The sequence below is a fragment of the Physella acuta genome, unplaced genomic scaffold (assembly GCF_028476545.2).
Source record: "Physella acuta isolate Inbredline_101_S28 unplaced genomic scaffold, ASM2847654v3 ptg000459l, whole genome shotgun sequence".
Taxonomy (NCBI): Eukaryota; Metazoa; Mollusca; class Gastropoda; family Physidae; genus Physella; species Physella acuta.
Genome location: NW_026731978.1, coordinates 1 through 23,703, shown reverse-complemented (window position 1 = coordinate 23,703; position 23,703 = coordinate 1). Strand labels below are relative to the sequence as shown.

Genomic DNA, 23,703 nt, shown 5'->3' with positions numbered 1-23,703 from the left:
AGAGTGTTTGTTTTTACAAATGTTTGCAAGTTAATATTAAACATAAGTGAATCAATGATCATCAAATGGTAACAGATAAATACAAATGGTAGCTGCAGTGAGGTAAATACAATACACTATCTGTTTTATTACTTATTAAATGGTGCAAAAAACTTATGATTTGCACTAAATGCAAAGTCATACAGCATAAAACTTGTTTGTTAGATTCAAATGACTTTAATTATACCAATGCTAATCAAGCAATATTAATAGGATAAAAAAAATGACTGGTTGTGAGCTGTGGGGGGTTGGGGGGGGGGGGGGGGATGGGATAGCATTTAACAAATAAAATGTGTTAGAAATTTTAAAATTGCATTACCTGAAAAAAAAAATTACTATTTATTTTCTCACCTGCATTGCAGTCATTCCCGCTCCATCCTGGGTTACACGTGCAAGCTCCTGTTGCATCATCACATTCATGTGTGTTTGTCATATTACAGCTGCATGCGTAGGAACAGTTTTCACCATAGTGAGTTGCATCACACTCTGAAAATGCGATGTGTATTGGTTCTTTTATTTCTTTAGTATTCAGCTTTTAAAATTAAAGTTCCCTTTTCAAACATGACATTCCATGGGGCAAGTGAAGTAGAGTTTACTTGTTTCTTCAAACTCTGCATATTAAGGGATAGTGTTGTCAGCACTATGCCCAGCATTCTTTACTTTTCCTACCATAAATTTGGTACCAATCAGAGCTTAATGAACTCAGGTGACTTGAACCCAGATTTGAACTCGAGACTTATGGTATAGCAGACTAGTTCTCTACTGCTATGCCAAGCCATCCTTTTCAAACTTATAAGTCAACTCCTATTAAAGTATTTTTTTACCAGAATCTATAATAACTGAATGTATGATTACCTTTATTACATGTATCCCCACTCCAGCCTGGTTTACATGTACAAGCTCCTGTCACATGATCACAGTCTAATGTGTTTGTCATATTACAGCTGCAAGTGTTGGAGCAGTTGTTTCCAAAATGTGTTTCATCACAAGCTGTAATAAAATACAAGTATTTTCATTTCCTGTATCGAATTTTAATATTTTTAGAGCTTAAAATGACACATTTCTAATCACATTTTATAAGTGCTGATTTGTGTGTACCTGTATTACATGTGTCATTACTCCATCCAGCCTTACAAGTACAAAACCCTGTAACATCATTACAATCAACTGTGTTGGTCATATTACATTTACATTGGTTGGCACAGTCTTTTCCAAAATAACTTGCATCACAAGCTGAAAGTATTTTTTTTTTAAATATGATTTTAGATTGTTATTATTGTCTTTTTTCTGTGACAGCATTAAATTATGATTAAGTAAGTCTAATGTTAGCATAAATAAACTTGTGCACAACTATATAAGTTTTGTTTATAAAAGAAAATAACACTGATACTACATAATAAGTGAAACTCAATAGATTTTTTTTTTCTCTGCAATCACAAAAAGTTGGGCTGGAAGGGATTAACACTTATTTCACTTATTGAAATATTTACTTACCATTGCATGTTGTTCTTGTTGTAACATTAAGAACGAAACCCTCATTACAGTCACATGCATAGCCACCTTGAGTGTTTCTACAGATTTGTTCACAAGTGTTCAGTGTTGAATTACTGCACTCATCAATATCTATTTTCAAAATATAGTTTAGTTGATTATTGATGAATTATATTTAATCAAAACACTTTTAAACATTTTAGAGTTTAATTTTTACCGTGCTGCTTGCATTTGATATGTAATACTGACCTATGCATTTATCACCAACAGATTGAAACCCTCTGTGACAAGAGCAGGTGTAGCTACCATAGGTGTCATTACAAATATGGTCACAAGGTCTTGATGTGATACATTCATTAATATCTAAAATAAATAGCAATTGACATGATGCTTATAATCAAATAAAATATAATAGTGCTTTTACCTTACTAATGTTGATCATAAATTAAAAGACCTAAATAAATTATTAAATATATGATTTGATAGATGTCTGTCCAGTTGATTTGAATCAATGCCTTATAGATAGGACATGAGCATTGTTGTTGAAGAAAACATGGAAGATAAATAGTTTGCAACAAACCATTAGGAATATATGAGCTGTTATTTAAAACATTCACCTAACCTGTGTAAATTTATGAAAAGTAATTTTTCTAAATGATTTATATTTTAACAACTTTTTTGACTGTCATTTCTACTTACTAACACAGGAGTTGTTTTCAAGCCTGAACCCAACCTGACATCTGCAGTGGTATGATCCAACTGTGTTATTGCAAACAGAATTTTGTGGGCAAATTGTCGCATTGCTGCATTCATTAATATCATCATAGCATGTAATTCCTGTAAAGCCTTTCATGCAAATACATCCATTTACTGGGTCACATTTTGAGGTGCCTACAGGGTTGCAGCTGCAGGTATTTTCACAGTTATAGCCCCAATGGAAATCATCACAAACTGAAAACCAAGTAATGTATTGATTTGTACATTTTTCATTTTATTTTTACATTGTACAATTTACTGTACTTTCTGCTCAATATGCAGTCTAGTATACCTTGGCAAGTACGTCTATCATTCTGAAGCCTCTTTCCATTAGGACATGAGCAATTGTAAGATCCTGGTGAGTTTGTACAGTTGTCAGAGCACATGTTCTCTGATGTTTCACACTCATTAATATCTGTCCACAAAAGAAAATCAATTTAAGCCCATTTTACAATTGTATTTCTATGACTGGTGATAAAATTTCAGTTGATGTTAAGTCAAAATTTTTACTTGACAGGCTATTATAACTAACAAACAGGTTCTGACTGACACAAATGTGTAATGGTATTAAAGCGGGATACTAGCATGTGTTAGGAAAAGCATATAGTAGTGTTGAAATGGAATGAAACTGGAGTTTATTTGTTTTATTTTAATAATGGCAGGGATCAAAACATGTTAAATGGCAGTTTACTGTATCTAATTAATAATGAATAGGGTTTATAGCAATTGCATAAAAATTATTTTTAATTTTAATACCCATATTACAGCATGATTCAAGTTATAAAAAACAGATCTACCTATGCAGTTGATGCGATTATCCATGAGAATGTAACCTCTTTCACAAAAACATTGAGTTGTTCCATTTATAATTGTGCATCCATGACTACAATTTAGATTTGCATTTGCACATACCTCAAAAGCTGAAAACAATAAGTTAATTTAACTTCATCTGAATAAAATAAATTTGAAAATATAAACATTGAAATCATGTATTTACTAAATATAAAAAATAACATAATATATGCGAAAGATTAGTAGAAAAGAATTGTACAGTAAAAGTAACAAGTACATAAATAACATAAATCTAATTTTCAAGCTGCAAGTCTTGAATACTATCTGATTGTACCTGCCAACAGAACCTACTGAGGTTTACATTAAGATTTTTAAAAATACCCAACCTTACCTGTAGAACATTTCTTTCTGTCTAAACCTAAAACAAATCCAGGGAAACATTCACAGTTGTAACTTCCAAGCATATTGACACAGTTATGTTCACAGCCATTAACTTCTGTACTACACTCATTAATATCTGAAAATGTTAATATTAAAACTAATTTTAGAAAAGGGACACTGTGGTTATATCTAGGAATAGGCAATTAATGAAATAAAGATATATACCTTGACAAGTGTTGTTGACAAAAATATATCCATCCTTGCACATGCAACTAAATGAGCCAGGGTTATCCACACAAACACTATGAAGGGTTTTAGCACAATCATTTAAAGGATTTAAACACTCATTAACATCTGGAAAAAAATAATTTTATAAAACATTATTTATTGTGTTAAAAACAATATTTTTTTACAACAGCTTAAAAAATATTCTTTAATTAAAATATAAATAAGTATACTACGATAATAACTGATAAAAACAAACAGTAGCTCCCCCTTATGTTAAAGGTAAAATTACTTCACATTTATAAGAATTGTAGTGAGCAAGAAAAGGGGAACAGATTAATACATTCAAAACAGCACCAGCACTCATTCAACACCATCCACACAATCTTGGCATCAAGAGCACTGTCTATTCTTTCCAAAACATGACTGTTTAACAGCATTGCTAAATTAGTTCTGCTAACAAAACACAAAGAACAAAAAACTTCATAATTTTGTTAACAGACACCTGCATCAAATATTGAATGAACATCAGGTGGCCTGAGGAAATTTCCAATTACAGAAGTAAAAGTGGGCAAAACCTTATAGACATTGTAATACAAAGTGTAAATGGGGATGGGTTAGAAACCTTTTGAAAACCAACAAACAACATCACCATAAAACAGACTAGAATCTTAAGGCCAGAGGAATGATGATGCTGAATTGTTATTGTGCATCATAGGGGTCGACGTGGTCGAGTCGGTAAAGCTCATGGTTGCTAAACCGAAAAGTCTCGAGTTCGAACCCTCGGGCAGATGAGGCTCATTAGCTGGGGATAGCCACTCTTCTAGGAGAGACAACTCCAAAAATGAAACAACTTTTGCCTTGTAGTTTGTTCTTGGTTGGACAAAGGCTATTGAAGCAAATCCAAAAAGAAAAGCAGGCTGAAATCAGAGACAATGGCCTTAACGACGCATAACCAGTTGACACGTAATCCTTCATTGTGTTGGAAAGAGGTCGTCCAGTAGGTAAAAGCTCATGGTTGCCAAACCAAAGTCTCGAGTTCGATCCCTTCCAGCACTTAAAATTAAGAACAAAGAAGAAGAAGAGAAGGAAGAATCTCTTTTGTTTGTTTAAAAGCCATCTGTATAAATAGAAACTCTAAAATAAATCCACCAACACCTATCACTGTCTATGTCTATCAATGTTTCTGATCTTCCTGACCAATTATTTCACCACAAAAGTCAACTACCATAAACTGAGATATCCCCAAGACTGATGCTTCCTCTCTATCATGGTCTGGTCATGTGACTCTGATTTTTGACTGACTTGTCATTCAATTTTTCTAATTGGCTTACCTAAATTTTACCAACATGTCTTTATAATCATCATCTAGATATAATTTAGTGCAATATGCTTTGGTCAACACAGATGCTGAATTAAAAAAAAGTCAAGCAAAAAACACTCACTTGAGCACGTTCCATTGACATCATCATAGCCCCTTGGACAAGTGCAAGTGAAAGAACCATTAGTGTTGGTACAGATCTGGTCTGGTCTACAGTTGTCCAAATTAAAAAAACATTCATCAACATCAATCTCACAGGATGTCCCTGTCCAGCTTGGTTCACAGATACAACCTTTGATGCGGTCACAAGCAGTAGACCGCCCTCTACATTCACAAGTCTGTTCACAGTTCTTTCCATATTTATTACCAGTACAAGCTGAAATATAAAATTTTTATTTTTATTCTGAGCATAGACAATTATAACTCACACATTGCATTGTTTTGCAAATTAATGTTAGTACAAGTCGAATATGCTAGGATAGAAGAATGTTTAACACCTTTGAGATTTAGTTAAAGAGTTGAAATTACCCACTCATTGCTTAGTTTTACCTGAAGGTTACAATTGTGTATAAAAAATCATGTGAATGATAGAGAATTGTAGGAGAGGTTAGTTGGAGGTTATTAGCAAGAATTTAAATAAGCATGAAAATACTTGATCCAGGGTTGTGTTTCATTGTGCTGCTTTTTGAGTGAAACTTCTGTGGCAGGTATGGGAATGAATGAATTCGATTTTAATGAATCTATGGTTAGAAACTATTTTGAAGCCCCTGGGTGATGAAAACAAAATTATCCAAAATGCTTACTTCCAAACTATAATATTTAGCATATAGTTATAACTGAAAGAGTTAAGTCTAAAAAAAAAAATGGCCAAAAATTTCCTGCTGTTTCCATGGTGATCATCATCAGCCCATGCCCTGAAAGAACTGAACACTTTTTAATTATTTTCGACTTACGTTCACAGCTTAATTTGTCTTGGTCACTAATTTTGAAGCCATCAAAACAAGAGCAACTGTAACTTCCAATTGAGTTTGTACAGTCTTGTGAGCAGAGTTTTTCAGCACACTCATCAATATCTAAAACAAAGTTATAAAAATTACTCAGTTTAGTGAAGTTTATACTAAACTGTTATGTTATTATATAAACCATTCTTTTTATGCTGATGTTTTCAATTTATTGCTTCTGCTTTGTATACTAAATTATGTTTAAATACATAATGTATAAGAATGTAAAGTTCCAAAAGATAAAAGGCAAAGGATTTCTCAATTTAAGTGAACTGCAGTATAAAACTGTACCGAAGAGAATCAGACGTTCAATTAGAAGAAAAGATTTAATGTGCATTACCTTCACATGAATAACCATTAGTAGACAGCTTTTCCCCAACTTTGCAGAAACATTTTGGTGCCCCAGTGGCATTAGTGCAGCCATATTCACACGGTTGACTGCTTATGTTGGCACATGGGTCTAAAAGATTTAAAATTAAATTTTCCTAGTACTAAAACCAACACAAAGAAATCAGCAATATATTTAGGACTAGAAACATACAACTATGAAAAATATTTTAAAAGTAGGTTACCTATTTGGGTTAGTCTAGTGCAGCTATTTTGAGCAGATCCTGATATTTTGAACCCCTCTAAACAATCACATTTAAATAAAGGCACCAGATTGATGCACACTTGTTCACAGTTATGTTGATTCTCAATACATTCATTGATATCTGTACATAAAAAAAGAGTAGAAAAGGATTAAAAGAAGCATGTACATTTTATTCAAAAGAGTAAAATATGTAGACCTGCAAACTTACCCACACACCTATCCCCTGACTTCCTAAATCCTTCAACACATGTACATGTATAGCCACCAAAAGTGTTGGTACAGTATGTGTTTAAGCCACATGGATTTGTTCCATTAACTAGGCACTCATTGACATCTGTAAGATTATAAGAAATTATCTTTCAAATAATATTTTTTTTAAACAATTAGGCTAAATTGTATGACTAACACTATACAATTGTAATTATTAATTAGAGGTAATGACCAGCTTTTTTAATAAGCATGGTGTTAATTTTAAATATTTTCAAGAAATGTAAAGAAATTATAATTAGCTGATTTTATACAATGTAGTCTTTGACAAGACCAGTGGCTAGTTAACCTAAAATTTGAAACTGCTACCTTCACACTTAGTGCCATTTTGACCTAACTGAAAACCAGTTGGGCAGTTGCTGCAGAAGTAAGATTTTCCTGTTGCCAATTCACTCTCAGCAGACATGTCAGTGCATGTAGTTTGTTGTGGACATGGATTGTTGGCACAGCCGTCCATGTCATGCTCGCAGTGGTCACCTGCAAAGTTAAAGCAGTGACAATTTAAATGTAAATCATGCAATGTCATTCAATTAAGCCATATATTATTTAAAAATTTTATATTATTTAAATAGTATATATAAATATATATTAAATAACTAGGATGTTTATCTATTTAAGACATCATGGTATATAAGATACATTTTGTTCAAAATTCCTGACAATTATTTATTAGGTATGTTGTAAAACAATACAGTATAAGATAAAATTAGCTGAATTAATATGTTTTGAGATTTAAAAATATAATGTAATTATACTTATAGTGAATGACTAATTTGTCAAGTTATACTAACCATCGTAGCCAGGGTTACATTCACATGTAACTACAGTAAAATAAGGTGAAACTTGGTTAAGTATCTCTGTAAAGTTACAAATGCCATGACCGTTACACCCACTGCAAATGGTAATGCTCATCTTAATCACTTCAGATGAAATACCTTTGCTGTCAGTAGCTACAATACTGTTGATTTTTTTTAAAGAGAAAATAAAAATAATTTCAAACATGTTTTTAAATAGGTTATAAAAAGGTGTTTTTTTAAATTTAATATTAAGATTAACTACTGGTGTTTTAAAAAAATAAAAGTGTTACCTAATTGATGTAACTTCTATATTTTTTGGAGTAAAATTGGCTATAAAGCTATCATTGATTGAGATATAATTAAAGCCAACAGCTGGAGCTTCAATTTTTACAAAACTGATATTATCATTATCTGCATCCGATCCAACTAACTCAAAAGTGATGGTCTCATTTACAGTGACCACAATGTTGCTTGTACCATTGATAACTGGTGCACGGTTGGCTAGAAATTCAAAATTTTTATTAGAAACATATTTTATTACAAAATTTTATTTCTAGTAACAAATGGCACTTGATTAATTTTAAATATAAAATACTAAATTAAATAGTATTTTGTGGTTAAAATGCATCATGGAAAACATAAGGGGTAACAACAAACACAATCCAGACTTTATTAATAGGTACAAAAAAAGGAGTAAATTCAAAATAAACTGGCAAAGACAATTAAAACAATTTTAAAAAAAAGAAACTATAGGAGATATAGGAACAGGAAACAATAGAAAGGCAAATCACAATAAGAAATGGCAATATATTGGGCCCACACTTAGGAAGGATGCCAGACAGGCCTTGGAACGGAACACCTAGGGCAAGCGAAGCAATGGTTGACCTAGGACGATATGGCAACAGTGTGCTGAAGAAGGCTGAAAGGGTAGGAAGAAACAGGGAACAGCTGAATAGAGTGGCAGGAGACCATGGGGACTGGAAGGCTTTGACAGACGCCCAATGTTTTGCAACGTAACAAAAAGGAAAAATTATGGTGATAATTATTCAAATTACTTTTTTAATAAAAATTTTTATTGAAGGAATACTTTGGTTTGATAATTTAACATCAAACTTCTATTTTGTTTGACCACTAAATTAAATACAAACTTACACACTGACTGGACTTCTTTTTCAAATGAAGAAGCTGCTGCCATGGTACTTTTTGCTAGTTGTTCATTTCTTGTTGCAATAAAGTCAAAAATACATGGGAGGTTAGTTGAACTGTCACAAACTCGCTCAGCCTCAGACCTGACAGTAGCATTTACCTCATCCAAAAATATGGGCACAAAACTAGTATTTGTAAATGTGGCTGGGCTTTGTCCAAATCCATAAAAAAATAAACTGTCAGCTGCGGAGGTAATAGCCCCTGCAAAGTTATTTAAAGAATAGTAAGTTAACTTTTTGCAAACAAGATTCTTTATTTGATAAATCATATAGGGGCCTAAAGAATAAAAATTTGCTTTTCTTTAAAATGTATTAAAAAAATAATAGAGATAAAAATATCTTTTTAAAAATATGTAATGTTTTAGAAAATTGATTTTAAAAAGGTTTTGAAATTATTTTAAACTTTCTTCAAAATATTTTTAAAAAATCATTATCAAACATAACTTTTTTTACTAAGTATTTGGAAAACAGAATAATAACAAAAAATAATACAAATAATTGTGTTATTGAATTAGTACTTACATGTTAATCCATATGCATAAATTGCCCTTTCAGATGAAGAGTTTGAGAGTTGTGTCCCATTGGGGAAGATGAACTCATCTGATTTATCATCATTAAAATTTCCCAGTAGACCTCGAGGCATTCCTTTAAATTTGCTATCAATTTCAAGACTAAATTCCAACATTCTATTTGCCAGTGAAATTGTTACACCTATACCTGTACATCAAAATGAGTATATCTTAATAATTTTAAGAAAGTGGTTTTTTTTTAATTATTTTTTATATTCCTACAAATGCAAACATTGTAATTTTTAAAAATGCGGAAGTGATCTCCCCTAAACTTTCTGGAATATTCTTATACGACACTACGGGGGATGGCAACAAGAAGAAATAATTCTGCACTAAGTAAACGGCAAACAATGTGAATATAATAGTGCGTAATACTAGTACTTTTATAAATTCATATGCATTTTTGTGAGAAATCGGAAATAGCATTAAGTACTATCTCCGGTCAAAGGAAATTACTCAAAATTTGACAGAAGGTAGAGAATGAGATCTTTTTTACTTCTATGTGAAATTTCGCCTAACTATCTGAAACAGTATTCAAGTCATAGGCATTTAAAAAATCTAAAGGATAAAAGTTCCACTTCCGATTATCAGAAATTGCTGAAAAGTTGATACAGATCAACACATTTGATAAAATAGTTATATATGAAATCTAATCAACATAGCTGTAACGGTACACAAGTTATCCTGTTCACAGATATACACACACATACACATAAACACATAGACATATGGACAAAATTGCAAAACAAAGTTTTTTTTCGACTCAGGGAAGTGTAAAAAATCTTGATTCAGATTTTATTTAAGATCTTGAAATTTTGTTTAGTAAATTTAAGATAGATATTATGATTATAAATAAAATAAGAAAAATAGTGAATCTTATTATTTCTACAAACTTTTATAAAATAACACACCATTAAACAGGCATCAATAAGCCTACAACATCAAACTTACTATCAGAGGTAGATATTTTAAGAGAGTCATTCAATCTTCTAAGGTAAAGCCCCTGCTGTTTCACCGTAAAATTGGCATTGTCTCGAAATCCGACAGAAAAATCTTGGTTGTTGGCATATATGCTCATATCTGAAATATACAATACATTAATTGTGTTAATGAAAGAATGGATCAAACTGTGTTAACATGCAGTATATATTTTTAAATGGCTATTCATTCCAAAAGTTTACAGTTCCCTACTTAGGAATATTTGAAAATAACATCAACCATCAAATAAAAGTCATAAATTACATATGTAAGTCACTTCTAAATTAAAAAGTTTCTTCGCTCTTTTGTTTCTGTGAGCACTATAATTTTTATTTTCTTATATGATTTTGAAATCTTTTGTATTTTAGATTACATGTTTGGATTCAACACAATGTTTAGAAAACTGCAAAATACAATTGTGGTGTGTAAGAATAATACCAAAAAGTTCTATAACTATATTATATTTATATTTTAAGCTTTATAAATGTAAAGGTATAATTATTATGATGCAACTAATTTATTTTATGATTTTATTAATGGATTTTAACAAGTTGAATTGAGTTTTCGTTTTCTTTAATTTAACAATTCTCTTTAAGTTTGTCAGAGTTACAAACATATCATGCAAATTTTAAAAAATTTTCAGCTAAAACGTATAGGCTTACTATACAAAGTATGCCCTGTAATGGCTACTTACAAGGTTCAGGAGCTTCTACTATTTCGATTCTCACAGTTTCATTAGAAGTTGTACGAAAAGCAAGGCCACACCAAATTGTTGCATCCGTCAAAGTTCCATTACTGTTTGAAGCTCTGCATGTACGACTCTGTTACAATTTAAATATTATATATGTTTTAAAAGATTTTATAAAAAGTGTCCCTCCTTGTACCTTCATCTACAGGCCATTCACATTTTTTTTAAAGAAGTAAATTAAAAAAACCTTCATTTTGCATTACCTACCTGCATTTTAAAATCTGTATTGTTTGTATCACCAATAGCAACACCCACTATGTGAGTAAGTTGAAACTCTCCAAGTCCATTAAAAATGTATGTCAACTGATCTAATGTAACAATATGTGGGTCTCCAAAACCAAAACCTAAAACAAAAAGCACATAGTAATTTTTAACTTTTGAGCTGAAGTAAATTTGCCCTGCATTAATGACTACAGTGCAAGCTCCCCTGTTTATTTATTCCTGTACTTATATGTGTTAGGTACCTAATAAAACTGGGAGATCATAAGAGTTAGGTACCCATCAGAGTTGGGTGAGCTCAAGGATCCGGATTTGAATTCAAGACTTACGGGTTACCAGCCATATGCTCTACCATTCAAACATGCTATCTCATGTGTTAATAAAAGTAGATACAAAATGAACATTGCAATATCAGAATTCACAATTTGTTTTGTTATAAAATTAAAATGTCTATCTCTCAAAAATGTTTAAATACACAAATATATATTTATAAACATATTTCAGACTGGTAGTAATAATGGCATACGCTCAATTAGATTCCAATATAATTATGATTTTTGGCACATTTGGCACTGATGTCTTCCAATTTGGCAACGCACTTTTTTATATTTTTTCGTTTAAAATAATTAAAATGTATCATGACATTACTGACTTCTAAACGGGAAGAATGGACTGCATGCTGCTTGAGGTCTGACAGTGTAGTATAGCTGACACAAATCTGATTGATCACAGCACCATCTCTTAGGCTGGTTGTCCAACAATTCATGTGAGTAATAGTCTCCAAAATAAGGTGTCGATACCTGCAAGCTGCCAGCAATAGGCATTCTGTTTTCTATACTATTTCCTCTGTAACAACATCGCTGTTTGAAACAAAAAAAGACAATTATAAAACATATATATATATATATATATATATATATATATATATATATATATATATATATATATATATATATATATATATATATATATATATATATATACTAGCCGTCCCGGCCAGGCCCTGCTCTGGCTTCTGTGAAAAACCTTTTTGTTCAAGACCATTACCAGTGTGTTTAGTAATCATCATAAACCCGGCTTTGCACACCCAAACCAAAACCAAAGCAACAAAACGCAAACATAACGCTAACACAATTACAAATACAAACGAAAACAAAAACCTAACAACTAACCCAACCACAACCACAAACACCAATACGAACACAAAGAAAAAAACAAACGAAAAAGCAAACGAAAACAAACCAAATCCAAATGCAAAACCAACCACAAACCCAAAGAAAAAAACACAAACGAAAAAACAAACGAAAACAAACCAAATACAAACGCAAAACCAACCACAAACACAAATACAAACACAAACGTAAAGAAAATAAAACACAAACGAAAACGAAAAAAGAAAGAACAAAAACGAACCAAATCAAAACGCAACCACTAACGCAAACCCAACCTAAACACAAAGAAAACACTAACGCGAACATAAACGCACAGTGCTCAGAGTCTAGCCCGGGGCGGAATCGCCTGTTTCAGCTTAATAAACGACTATAGTACCCCAACTTATTCATAGTCTTTTGCACTCACTTTAATGAACGTAGGCGCGAAACCGAACACGGGAGGCCCGGGACCCCAAATAGCACCCTGTCTGGGCGCCAGAGGACGCACCATGACGTCACCGCCTGATTGAACTTAGTAAACGACTATAGTACATAACTTATTCATAGTCTTTTGAACTCACGCGAACGTATATACCATAGCGTACACCGGAAGGCCCGGGGCGCCAAATAGCACCCTGTCGGGGTGCCGGAGGACGCCCGGATTTGATTCACTTAAAGACTATAGTAACCTTTCTTACCCATAGTCTATCGCACTGTTAAAAACAAAATTATGCAGCATAGCGCTCACATGATAGCCCAGGGTGCCAAATCGAACCGTGCAAGGGCGCCGGCGGACGCGCCTGTTTCAATTTAGTGAACAAAAATGATAATACTCCAAGCTTATCCGTAAATGGAAAGAAATAAACATATAGGATTTGTAGGACCTGGCTTATTAAATGTTATTGATTTAAAAAAAAAATATTGAACAGTATGTTCAGTGTATAGAATAAATAAAAGGCAGTGTTAAAAATACCTAACGACATTGCACTTAATCAATCCCCGCTAATTATGTAATTATTTTTTTTCTTAACACCAAAAACAAAGTAATAAAATGTAAATTCTTTCTTCTTAAAAATTTTTTTTTATTAAAGGGAAGTAACTGTGCAGTCAATACATTTCCGACACAATTTTAGAAATTTTATAAACGTCGATACACTTTTTAAAAATTTTATGTCGCCTTCATAATTGAAAATTATTCTTCTAAGTAAATAGAGTGAAAATTGTTTTTAAAGACTTTCAATGGTAATTATTTGACTCGTAAATTTAGACTATGAGCACGATAAAAAATCTAACACTTAAATCCATAGAACTGTCAACGACAAACTTTTTTGCCACACGTTACAGAACTGAGCTTTATATATTAGATATATATATATATATATATATATATATATATATATATATATATATAAAATAAAATAAAATAGCAGATCAACTAATTGATATAGCAATGTGTAAAAAAATGCTACTTAACCACAGAATTGTATATTTGTCTTAAGTAAATAATACTAACCCTCCCAAAACGTCCAAAACTGGGAAATATATCATAACACTGTGACTGTTCAAAGGAAGGTAACCATGTCCCACTAAACAAGGCAGAAAATTCATTGCATGGACACTGAGGTATAGCCCTGTTCCACCACATCAATGCTGCAGAGATGTTAATTACATTCATTAACTAATGACAGTTTTTATAAAATAAGACATGATAAAATGTAACCCTCCGCAGTGAAATGAGAAGGTTTTTCTTGTTGACTAATTTTGATTTTATGCTAAAATTATGTGGAAGTTTGTGTTTTTAGATAGTTCTATTGAAAAATATGGTATACAGTGGACATTCTGGAACTAGCTGGATGGCCTGGTCTTCCTTTCTCACACACAACAGTAATTGCAAGATAAAACCAACAGTGTTGATATATTTTCTACATGCCGGGGCCTACACATTCACAAAGGGAAAATTAAAGGGAAGATGGATTTGCCACAAACTCAGAAAGCCTGTATCCGGCATAACAAGACAGGCCTTCATCTGGAATCCACAAGACAAAAGAAAAAGAGGCTCACCAATGAAGACATAGAAAAAGATTGAATACATCTGAAAAATGTTGGAGAGACTAGCCCAGTACATAGATGACAGGAAAGCCTTTGTTAGCAGCATAGGTCTCATTAGGGTAGACAGGCTAATCTATTCATAAATTTATATTGAATCACAAGTGTAGTGTGGTATTTTAAGATCCAAACTAACAGTATTTGTATTGTCTTTTAAATATAGCATACTATTATGCTTGGTACAAAGAAGTCAGATGGTAAATTCAAAATTTATCAGGATAACATTGGTAAAATTCCTAGAGAGTTTAGCCTACAACTTTAAAAATTTTCACAAACATGATAGTTATGCACAAAATAATTACATTGATAGCTCCACATGTTTTCAGAAAACCATTGCACACACTTCTCTCTGAAATTTTCTTTCTCTCCAATTTTGTAAAACCAAGCTCCAGGTAAACCTGTAATCAATAAAAACATTAGTGAAGAACATAACTTATTGATAACTCTAGCTTGAAATGATATTTTGTGTTCCTTTTAATATAACCATCTATTACTTAAGCTATTTTAAGTCCATTAAAAATGTTAACTGAAATTATTGTAATTAAAGTGTTGTTTTAAAATGTGTATATAGCAAGCATAATGATCAGCTAAGTTTATGTTTTTTCTAACATTAACACAACCAAAATTACACTTAACTAGTGGAAATAGGATCACTATTCTAGATATAATAAAACCTGAAAACTAGGGCTGGATTAACAATTTAGAAATTCGGTCAGATGCTAGGTGCATCAATTAAAGGAAAGACCACACACATTTTACATACTTGTGTTCATTAGGATAAAATATTTATAAAATAATTTATATAGTAAAAATAACATTTTATACATACGAGCCGACCCGCGGCGTATTATACGCTGCTATTTAGTTGTTTTATTTTCTACTTTTCAGTAATTCCTAATTTGTGAATTCGACAGTACCAATGCTGCCACTGAAAATATTTGCTTTAAAACACTAACCCCCCCTTTCCCCAAACCCCGACCCTACCATCCCCCCCCCCCTCCGTGAAAGCAGCCTCCTCTTAGTTACCTCCTCTAAGTTTAAAATCGTATCAAACTAAATTATCTGCCCCTAATAGCCGTAACTAAACCCAGCTCTACGATTTGTAAACATTTAGAGTGAACACTGCTCACCAGACAATGTGTGGGTGGGGGTGAGGGTGGTAGTCATAGTGATAGAGAGAAAGAGAGGGGACTGTAAGGCGCGCTTGCAGCTTGTTTTCTAATGTCTCCCAGAAGAGAATTATATATATAGATAAGCTATATATTATGTAACTCATGTGCACAATCTTTAAATTAAAAAGCTTTAATTTTTTTTAAATATGCCTCTTCTTATTAAGGCTGAGCATAGAGGCTAATTATAAAAAGTGATTGAATTACCTCAAAATATCACTGCCTTTTAAAATACATTGTAACCAATGGTGTTAGATGCTGTTTAAGAGTAATACACATAAAACTTACCAGGATCATTAATTGTTTTGTGTTAGATGCTGTTTAAGAGTAATACAAATAAAACTTACCAGGATCATTAATTGTTTTTAAATAACCTACTTGTATATTATAATATTGTGAAAATTTGCTTGCGAAAGAGTAACACATACATCAAAATATGAGTTCATACTAATATTTAAAAATGTTTGCTTCATACGTTCATCTAAATTGCAATGCTTTTATATAGCTGAACATCCATAATTACCACTGTATAAATGTGACATTGTGTAAGTCTAATGGTTTGCTTTAGGTGAATTGTTTTGCAAATTACCCTTCATCTGAATGATACTCACCTTTTACTGCTATCCTTGACATAATTGCAACAAATGTTACATGTTAAAAAGTAAAGATATTGGTTACTAACTATTTTGTGTTGCTTATTAAAAACTCACCAGTATTGCCAGTCACTTGGTCAAAAATGTAGTAGTTATATCTGGAGTCTAAGTTAACACGACCCCATCCAACTTCCACTGCTCGTTGTTTAGCAATGCTTAATGACATGACACCTTGTCCATACAGGAACATTGTATAAGATGTGAAGCCATCAGTGATAATTATACACTGAAAAGTAACTCGCTGCAAACATTTTTAATATATTTAAACATAATTAATTAAAACATTACTTAAGGAATGATAAATGGTATTTTACTAGAAGCTGTTTGAAAAGTCATAATGTTTGTGGGTGGATGATTTTGTTGTAAAATCTTGCATATCAATTTTGAGCAATTATTAGTTGCTATAATAGTAAAGTATTTCACTAAAATCTATTAACATCTTTATATTATAGTTGAAGAAAAATTTTATATTTTGTAATGCATACAAATAAATGTGCTTGTATAAAAGTGATACAAGTTTTAAGCATAAAAACTCACCAACAATCCCATTCATATAAGGGTATTTAACTATGACTTAGTTTTAAGTATTTTGCTAACCTCAGTTGAACTGGAGGATGCTGGCCATGGGGGGATGTCATTCCATGTTGCAACAACAACAGTAGATGGGGTAAAAGATTGACTTGAGTATTTTTCAACATCATTTCTTGCTCTGTTCAGTACATGTTTAGTTTTCTCATCGCTCCTGCTACTTGTATACACCTAAAATGGAAAAAAAGTAGTTTCTAAAAAAATGCAACACAAAACAACTCATTTTTTAATTGGCGTGTAAAAAGATTGTTTTACAAATTACTCTGAATAGACTTACCTGATAAAACACCTGCCCTCTATCTGAGGATACACTATCCAGGTCAGTCCAATAAGGATAAATCACTCTTTTACTTCGGAAAATGTTTCTGTCAGGATTATAACTTGCAAATTCTTCTCCAATACTAATTAAACCATTTACAGAAATCTGAAAAACAATGTACAGTTTATAATTATATTTAATTCTCCAAGAAAAATTAAATAAATCTGCTAACAATTCATCATAAACAATAGGTTTATCTGCTTATAGACATGAATAAACTATAAATCTCTTATACACATATTTATTAAAACATTATTATTTTGTTGGATACATAATTTTTCTTTAAAGATTTTGCTTCTGCCTGAATAATACATTTTTGTTCAATAACTGTTCAACTATTTTTAGATAAACAAAGATAAATATCAAATTTAAAAATAATTATTTTGTGAAGCTTTAACTGTCAAAGTAAATTGATGCTGGCCTATAATTAACACTCTCGAAGAGCGACAAAATGCCAAAAGCCTACCCAGATGAATCTCACTAATTGATTATCCCAGGGTAATAAATTGGGAAATTCTATTCTTTTGGTGGCAAACTCAGCATCTTTTTGTAGTGTGTCATCACCTTGGCTTCTTCCATAAGAGTAGAAGAAAGCTGTAAAAGTTTAAAATATGGCAACTTTTCTAAATGTAGGCAACAAAGTTATAGATAAATGTCTATAAAAGTTTAATATGTTTTAATGACAATATATTATATAAGCCTACAGTAACTGAGTACAGTTTTTCTGGTTTGATGGTACTTACTAGAATTAACACTGTGGAGGAAATGTAAAAAAAAATAATTAATAGTGTAAATGATGGTATTGACTTTAACGAATTTGTATTTAAAATAATTATAAATATATTGTGGCAATTACATTGTAAAGCGAACTGCTATAATATCTTTATTATCTGAACATTTGTTATACTTAACTAGTCTACTTTAACAATTCAATATATGTTTCTTTCTATACTTACACGCAGGACCACTGGTTTGCTGATCCTTGTTCACATACCTGATGTCCAGGTATACAGTTGTAACATATGAGTGGAACTGAAGGTGAGAAATGAATCACATACTTTAACTAATGCATTTGCAGCACAAATATTTTGAAGTTATTTCAGTTTTCTGGATCATTGCCGTTAGACTTGTTCAATCGATTCTACTTTTTTTTTAATTAAGTGCCTTATTTAGGAATGAATACGCTTTGTTTTTTGTTTTCATTTTTAAATGTGTAATGGATCTATTAAAGGGAAATAAACAGCGATACCAGGACAACCAATGCTAACAAATAATAGGATTATTTGTAGTAATTAAACAGGGAGCGTTAGTATCCTAACAAATTTAAGACAAAAACAGGCACAATTGACTTTTCTACCCAAGGTTTTCGTCAGCATACAACTGTGTGGTAAAATATTAGACTAAAAACAAAAACAGTAAGAAAATATTCGACGGTATATGAATGGCTTCGTAGTCCAATTAAATCAGGAGTCTCCAAACTACGGCACACGGGCCGGATGCGGCCAGCGAGGTCCTCTCATCCGGCCCGCGGAGATCTTTTTGTTCAGTGTTTCTTCCAGACTTTTTTTCTCCAGGGGGGCACTTGAAATTTTCGGGGGGGGGGGGGGGGGGGGACATTGTTAAAAGTATATATTTTCTATATAAATTACCATTGCCCTCCGTGTTGCAGACATTGATGCAAACATTATGACTCAAATAGTTAAAAGTTCCGCTATTTTTCAATTGCAATGGATGTGTCGCTGGACAGCTGTTCCATGTTTTTGTAACTAGTACAGGGCAACAACTTGACGTACTTTCAGCAGTGCAAGGTCTTCACGGCTGAAGCAACAGCTGAGTTCCCCACATTTGCATGCGAGATCATTAAAGACCTCCAGCTGCAGTTTCAGTAGCGGTTTTCTGACTAGGATTCACAGGCAGAAGAAGTGAGACTGTTTCAAAACCCACTTGAAGCATATGTAACCAGTTGCTAAGATGAACTGCAGATGGAGGTCCATTGAATTCCAAGCAAATGACTCCCTTAGAGAAAAGTTCAAAAAATGGCGGGTGGGTTTTTGAATTTGCTCAAGGAGTACATACTTAGACCTGACAGTGTTTCTTTCAGACTTTTTATCCTTGGGGGGGGGGGGGGGAGTGCATTTAAAATGTGTATATATTTCTATATAAATTATATATGCGTAGAAGAAACTTTGACCCCCGAACTGATATTTGATAGTTAATGCGGCCCTCGGGCTGAAAAGTTTGGAGACCCCTGAATTAAAGCATTAAGTAAAAATTGTGGAAATTCCAAAAACAAAGCCCGTGTTCTTAATTGAGAAAAGCCAGAATTTGCATCAGGCCCCCTCCCTCCACACAGGGACAGGACTTGGAATCAGCTGTGTCGCCAGAGCTGCCAAAAGGAAACTAGAATTGGTAAACATATAGCCTAAGAGGTCTACTCCGGTTGATTATGGAGTTTTCTCTCATAGATAGGTTGCTGTCCCTACAGTTTCAACTCGGCTTGTCTAAATGCAACGAAATCCAAATGAAAAAGACACGTGACGTGTTAAAAGACGCTTGGGCAACTTGTAGGGGTTGGGGCATGGTGCCCGAGGACGAGAGGTGTGTGGAATAGTGGGAGGGGGTGGGTTTAGAAGAATACTACCTGCTCGTTTAGTCATATGGTGCTCGAGTGCCAAATTTTAGTAAGAACCACGTTTCCGTGTTTGGGCGTTTTTTGTCTGATTTTGTTTTTTTGTAAATTGTGGTGAAGAAAAGGACAGAGGTCACAAAAAAAGTCGGTTTTAATAGTGTGTTTACTCTTGTTGAATGGTTATCCAGAGCAAGGCTATCTTATTTTTGTACTGATCGTAGGTTTCCAGAGAGGAATCACCATGCATCAGCAACCCATTATCTCTTTTATCTAATGCCCTGGTATGCGCTCCCACAATTCTACTTTTGTGGATGCAATAATCGTCTTTCGAGGCAAAATAGAGCCATACCTGTGTGTACACAGTTCCCAGAGATCTTAGAACCTACCTGTGGTTGTTTGACCGCTGGCCTTCATTTGAATATCTTCAACACGGTAATTTATTCCGTTAATGTTTAGAGAACCTTGCTTCTGCATCTCAATCAATGAATTAGCCATTTCAACAGTCGGGAAGTCAAAGATTAAATCTACTTCAGCTATAATGCTGCCACTCCTACAATTTATGAGAAAAAAATAGTATTAAGTACATTATTAATACTAGACATTACAAATTGTAGAAATTGTTTTTTAAATGCACAGAGCTACTACACATTTGACGTTTTCAGAAATGTTATTTTTGTAACTGTCAAACTGATAGAACGGCATTGTCGAATGGTTTAGCAGTCACGTCTCCCAAATCTAAAATGCTCGAGTTTGAATCAGGGTTCGACTCAGAAGAATGTCCCTGGGTCCACCCAGCTGTGATGGATATCTGACTCACGATAGGGAAAGTAAAGGCATCTGTGCTGACCACACTATCCCTTTCAATGAGAGTAACACAACAACAGGTGAATTCACCTAGTCCTTAGACTTTCATGTTCGAAAGTGGACTTTATTAAATTCCCCATTAGTAATTTGTTGTTTATTTATTTTATAGTTGCACATTTATCAGCATTGTCACAGGGCAGGGGTAAGGATGACACCAAGTCAAATATAACTAATTATATTAGAAAGTGCCATTTTCTTTAAGTTTACTATTTATTCAATTTAAATACAGCAACAGACACGTGTTGATACAATACGGAATGGGGGACAAGATATTGCAGTTGTTCTTTTTTTATTGTATCAAACCTGTAACTATTGGCGTAGAGAAGCGACAATCTGGATTACTATAAAGGGTATTACCCAATCTAGTAACATTTGTTACAATTATTATGATTAGAGGGTGGTCAATAAATGCTAACAAAACTGAATAGCCAATATGATTAACATCCGACACCTTGCAATAACGCTGCACGTTAGGGAGAGGATGGGATTTTAAAAAAAACTATATAAAGCCAGGACACCATTTACAAGTGTTAAGAGTAAGTGGCACATTGAACAACAAAATAAAGGATAAATATACAGCTTAAACTCTCACAGAAAGGCTTATATATGTATCATCAGATTAGATTTTGTAGTTCTGCATAGGAAAGATTAGGTCTTTATATGATTGATACATTACCGAAATCATTATATATATATATATATATATATATATATATATATATGTATATATATATATATATATATATATATATATATATATATATATATATATATATACATATACATATACATATATACACATATATATATATATATATATATATATATATATATAAACTAGATGTGGAATATATTTAAACTTACCTCAACCTCATAACTTCTACAGAGAATTTTTTGTTTGGTTGCAGTGTTTGCAAGAACTTCATCATCTGTATGGACAGACAATACGAGCGCATACATTTAAAGTTATAAGCTGTGCAGTTAAAAAAAGATTACACAACCGTTGAATTTATGTTTTAAATGTAATGGTTATAAAAATGAATTTCGTGTTTGCTTTGTGTTATCTAATTCACTTGTATTGTGATCGAAACTCTGCAACGTTTTGAACTGGATTTTTGTTTTGTTTTAATACTCACTAATCGATAGCTATTTATTTAAAAAAAAAAGTATTTTAAATTTTTCATGTCTTTTCCAAGTCACGCCTCTAGGTGTTGTAAGACACCAAGAAGATTGGATACAACTGGGGACAGTCGGAGAGACTAACCCAGGACAGAGATGCCTGAAAAGTTCTTGTCAGCGGCCTATGACCCTAGACTGCCCTAGAGGGACGACAGGCAAACCTAACCTAACCTAATATATTTAAAATTATGCATAAATCTGCTAGAACGTTACAGGTTAAAAAAAAAACACCAAAAACTCGTTCATAATCGTTCTTCATTTTACAGTTATAGTGGGTTAAAAAAAACAATAACTGGTTACATAACACTACTCACAGCAACTTCAATGTGCGATCTGAAAGCCTTGTTTTCTGCGGAATCATGATCCGCTTGCGCGCCTACAAGATTGCCTTGAAGTTTGACCTCAGCGTAAGCTTAATATAGTGGTGCACAAGAGAGAAAAATCTGTTAAAAATGTTCTATACATACTGCTCGCCTAAAACGAGCTATATCTATTAAACCAACATAAATACGACCCAAAGGAAAATAATATCAGTTAATGACGAAGTTAGTTGCTGTCTGCTTTCCAAAAACCTCTAGCCAAGTTTGAATAAGTTGATAGATTAAAAATAAGCTATTTCAATATGCAGACCTCATAAGTTGTATAGGTACTTTCTTTTAAAACAAAAATCGTGTGCTGGACACTACCCGGTTTTCTGTTTGCTAGAATAAAAACCTAAGGCCGAATGGTTTCAATAATGGACCTACTCGTATTACAATATATCCCTGATTCTCAAATCATATTCCGGAACGAAACAATGTACACCTTTGATAGTGTGGTCATTTGTATGCCTATCAGCTATATTCGATAACTATTATGGGACTGTATTTGTACCTGTCTGCATTTTGGTAACAAACATATTATATATATATATGGTCTACAATTGATATATGATCGCGAATGGACTTATGCCCGAATATGACAAATGAAAGAATAGTGAACGTTAACCCTTATAGCACACAATATTAGACTAATTTGCAAGTCGTCGTTAGAATGCAGTCTCAATGAGTATAATTGATTAAACGCCACATACACGACTTTTCGCTACACAAGAGATAGGCCGTATTGCCGGCTCATAAAACTCAATGATCTAGTTGTAGAGGGGAAAACAAGTTTTTAAAAAATGACATTTTTTTAAAAAGTGAACCATACCGATTGGTCCGGTGCCACTATACTCGATAGGGTTCGCAACTTTACGCTTTCTTCTGGACAGCACAGCGTCATCAGTGTAATCAGAGATGAGCTCATCTTCCTCGAACATCATGGACATGTCGTCAAATTGAAGAACCACGTCCGACTCCCGATGTTTTGTTACATTGTACTTCGAGATCAGATGGTTGTGCGATTTGGTGCAGTTTGAGCTTAACGTCAAAGCGGATTTTCGCGTATTCAATTGATCCGCGCTTTCGGTATTTAATTTGGATTCTTTTCGTTGTTGAGCTGATGGGGCGGGTTTTGTAGGTTTTTTAATGTCCCCCACTTTTATAAACTGTTCGTGTTCAAGGATATGGTCTATGTTATCCTCCATGCTTGTTTCATCTTGGTCTGAAAGTTTCAAAGCATGTGTTAAAAAGTTGTCAATACGTGTTTAGGTAAATTATCGGATACGCTTAAAAGTGTGTTAA

The 23,703-nt window shown here is 32.9% G+C and overlaps 1 protein-coding gene across 1 annotated transcript in view; it reads right to left on the bottom strand.

The window, feature by feature from the left end:
* LOC131943528 (G surface protein, allelic form 168) overlaps positions 1–23,623 on the bottom strand; it is a gene marked incomplete at its 5' end in the record, with an annotated part of 49,542 nt that extends 25,919 nt beyond the window's left edge. Inside the window, 36 exon segments of the mRNA XM_059303703.1 lie at positions 391–525; positions 895–1,029; positions 1,138–1,272; positions 1,534–1,662; positions 1,780–1,893; positions 2,230–2,481; positions 2,579–2,701; positions 3,084–3,206; positions 3,470–3,595; positions 3,685–3,813; positions 5,130–5,381; positions 5,959–6,078; positions 6,347–6,466; positions 6,579–6,719; positions 6,807–6,932; positions 7,175–7,342; positions 7,657–7,823; positions 7,953–8,163; positions 8,815–9,069; positions 9,390–9,584; positions 10,388–10,516; positions 11,109–11,235; positions 11,370–11,506; positions 12,034–12,241; positions 14,046–14,182; positions 14,941–15,036; positions 16,518–16,701; positions 17,058–17,219; positions 17,326–17,472; positions 17,834–17,961; positions 18,111–18,121; positions 18,324–18,399; positions 20,383–20,546; positions 21,725–21,789; positions 22,354–22,451; positions 23,231–23,623. Of these exon segments, the coding sequence (XP_059159686.1) occupies positions 391–525; positions 895–1,029; positions 1,138–1,272; positions 1,534–1,662; positions 1,780–1,893; positions 2,230–2,481; positions 2,579–2,701; positions 3,084–3,206; positions 3,470–3,595; positions 3,685–3,813; positions 5,130–5,381; positions 5,959–6,078; positions 6,347–6,466; positions 6,579–6,719; positions 6,807–6,932; positions 7,175–7,342; positions 7,657–7,823; positions 7,953–8,163; positions 8,815–9,069; positions 9,390–9,584; positions 10,388–10,516; positions 11,109–11,235; positions 11,370–11,506; positions 12,034–12,241; positions 14,046–14,182; positions 14,941–15,036; positions 16,518–16,701; positions 17,058–17,219; positions 17,326–17,472; positions 17,834–17,961; positions 18,111–18,121; positions 18,324–18,399; positions 20,383–20,546; positions 21,725–21,789; positions 22,354–22,451; positions 23,231–23,623 (5,418 nt within the window).
* Positions 23,624–23,703: the final 80 nt, after the last annotated feature.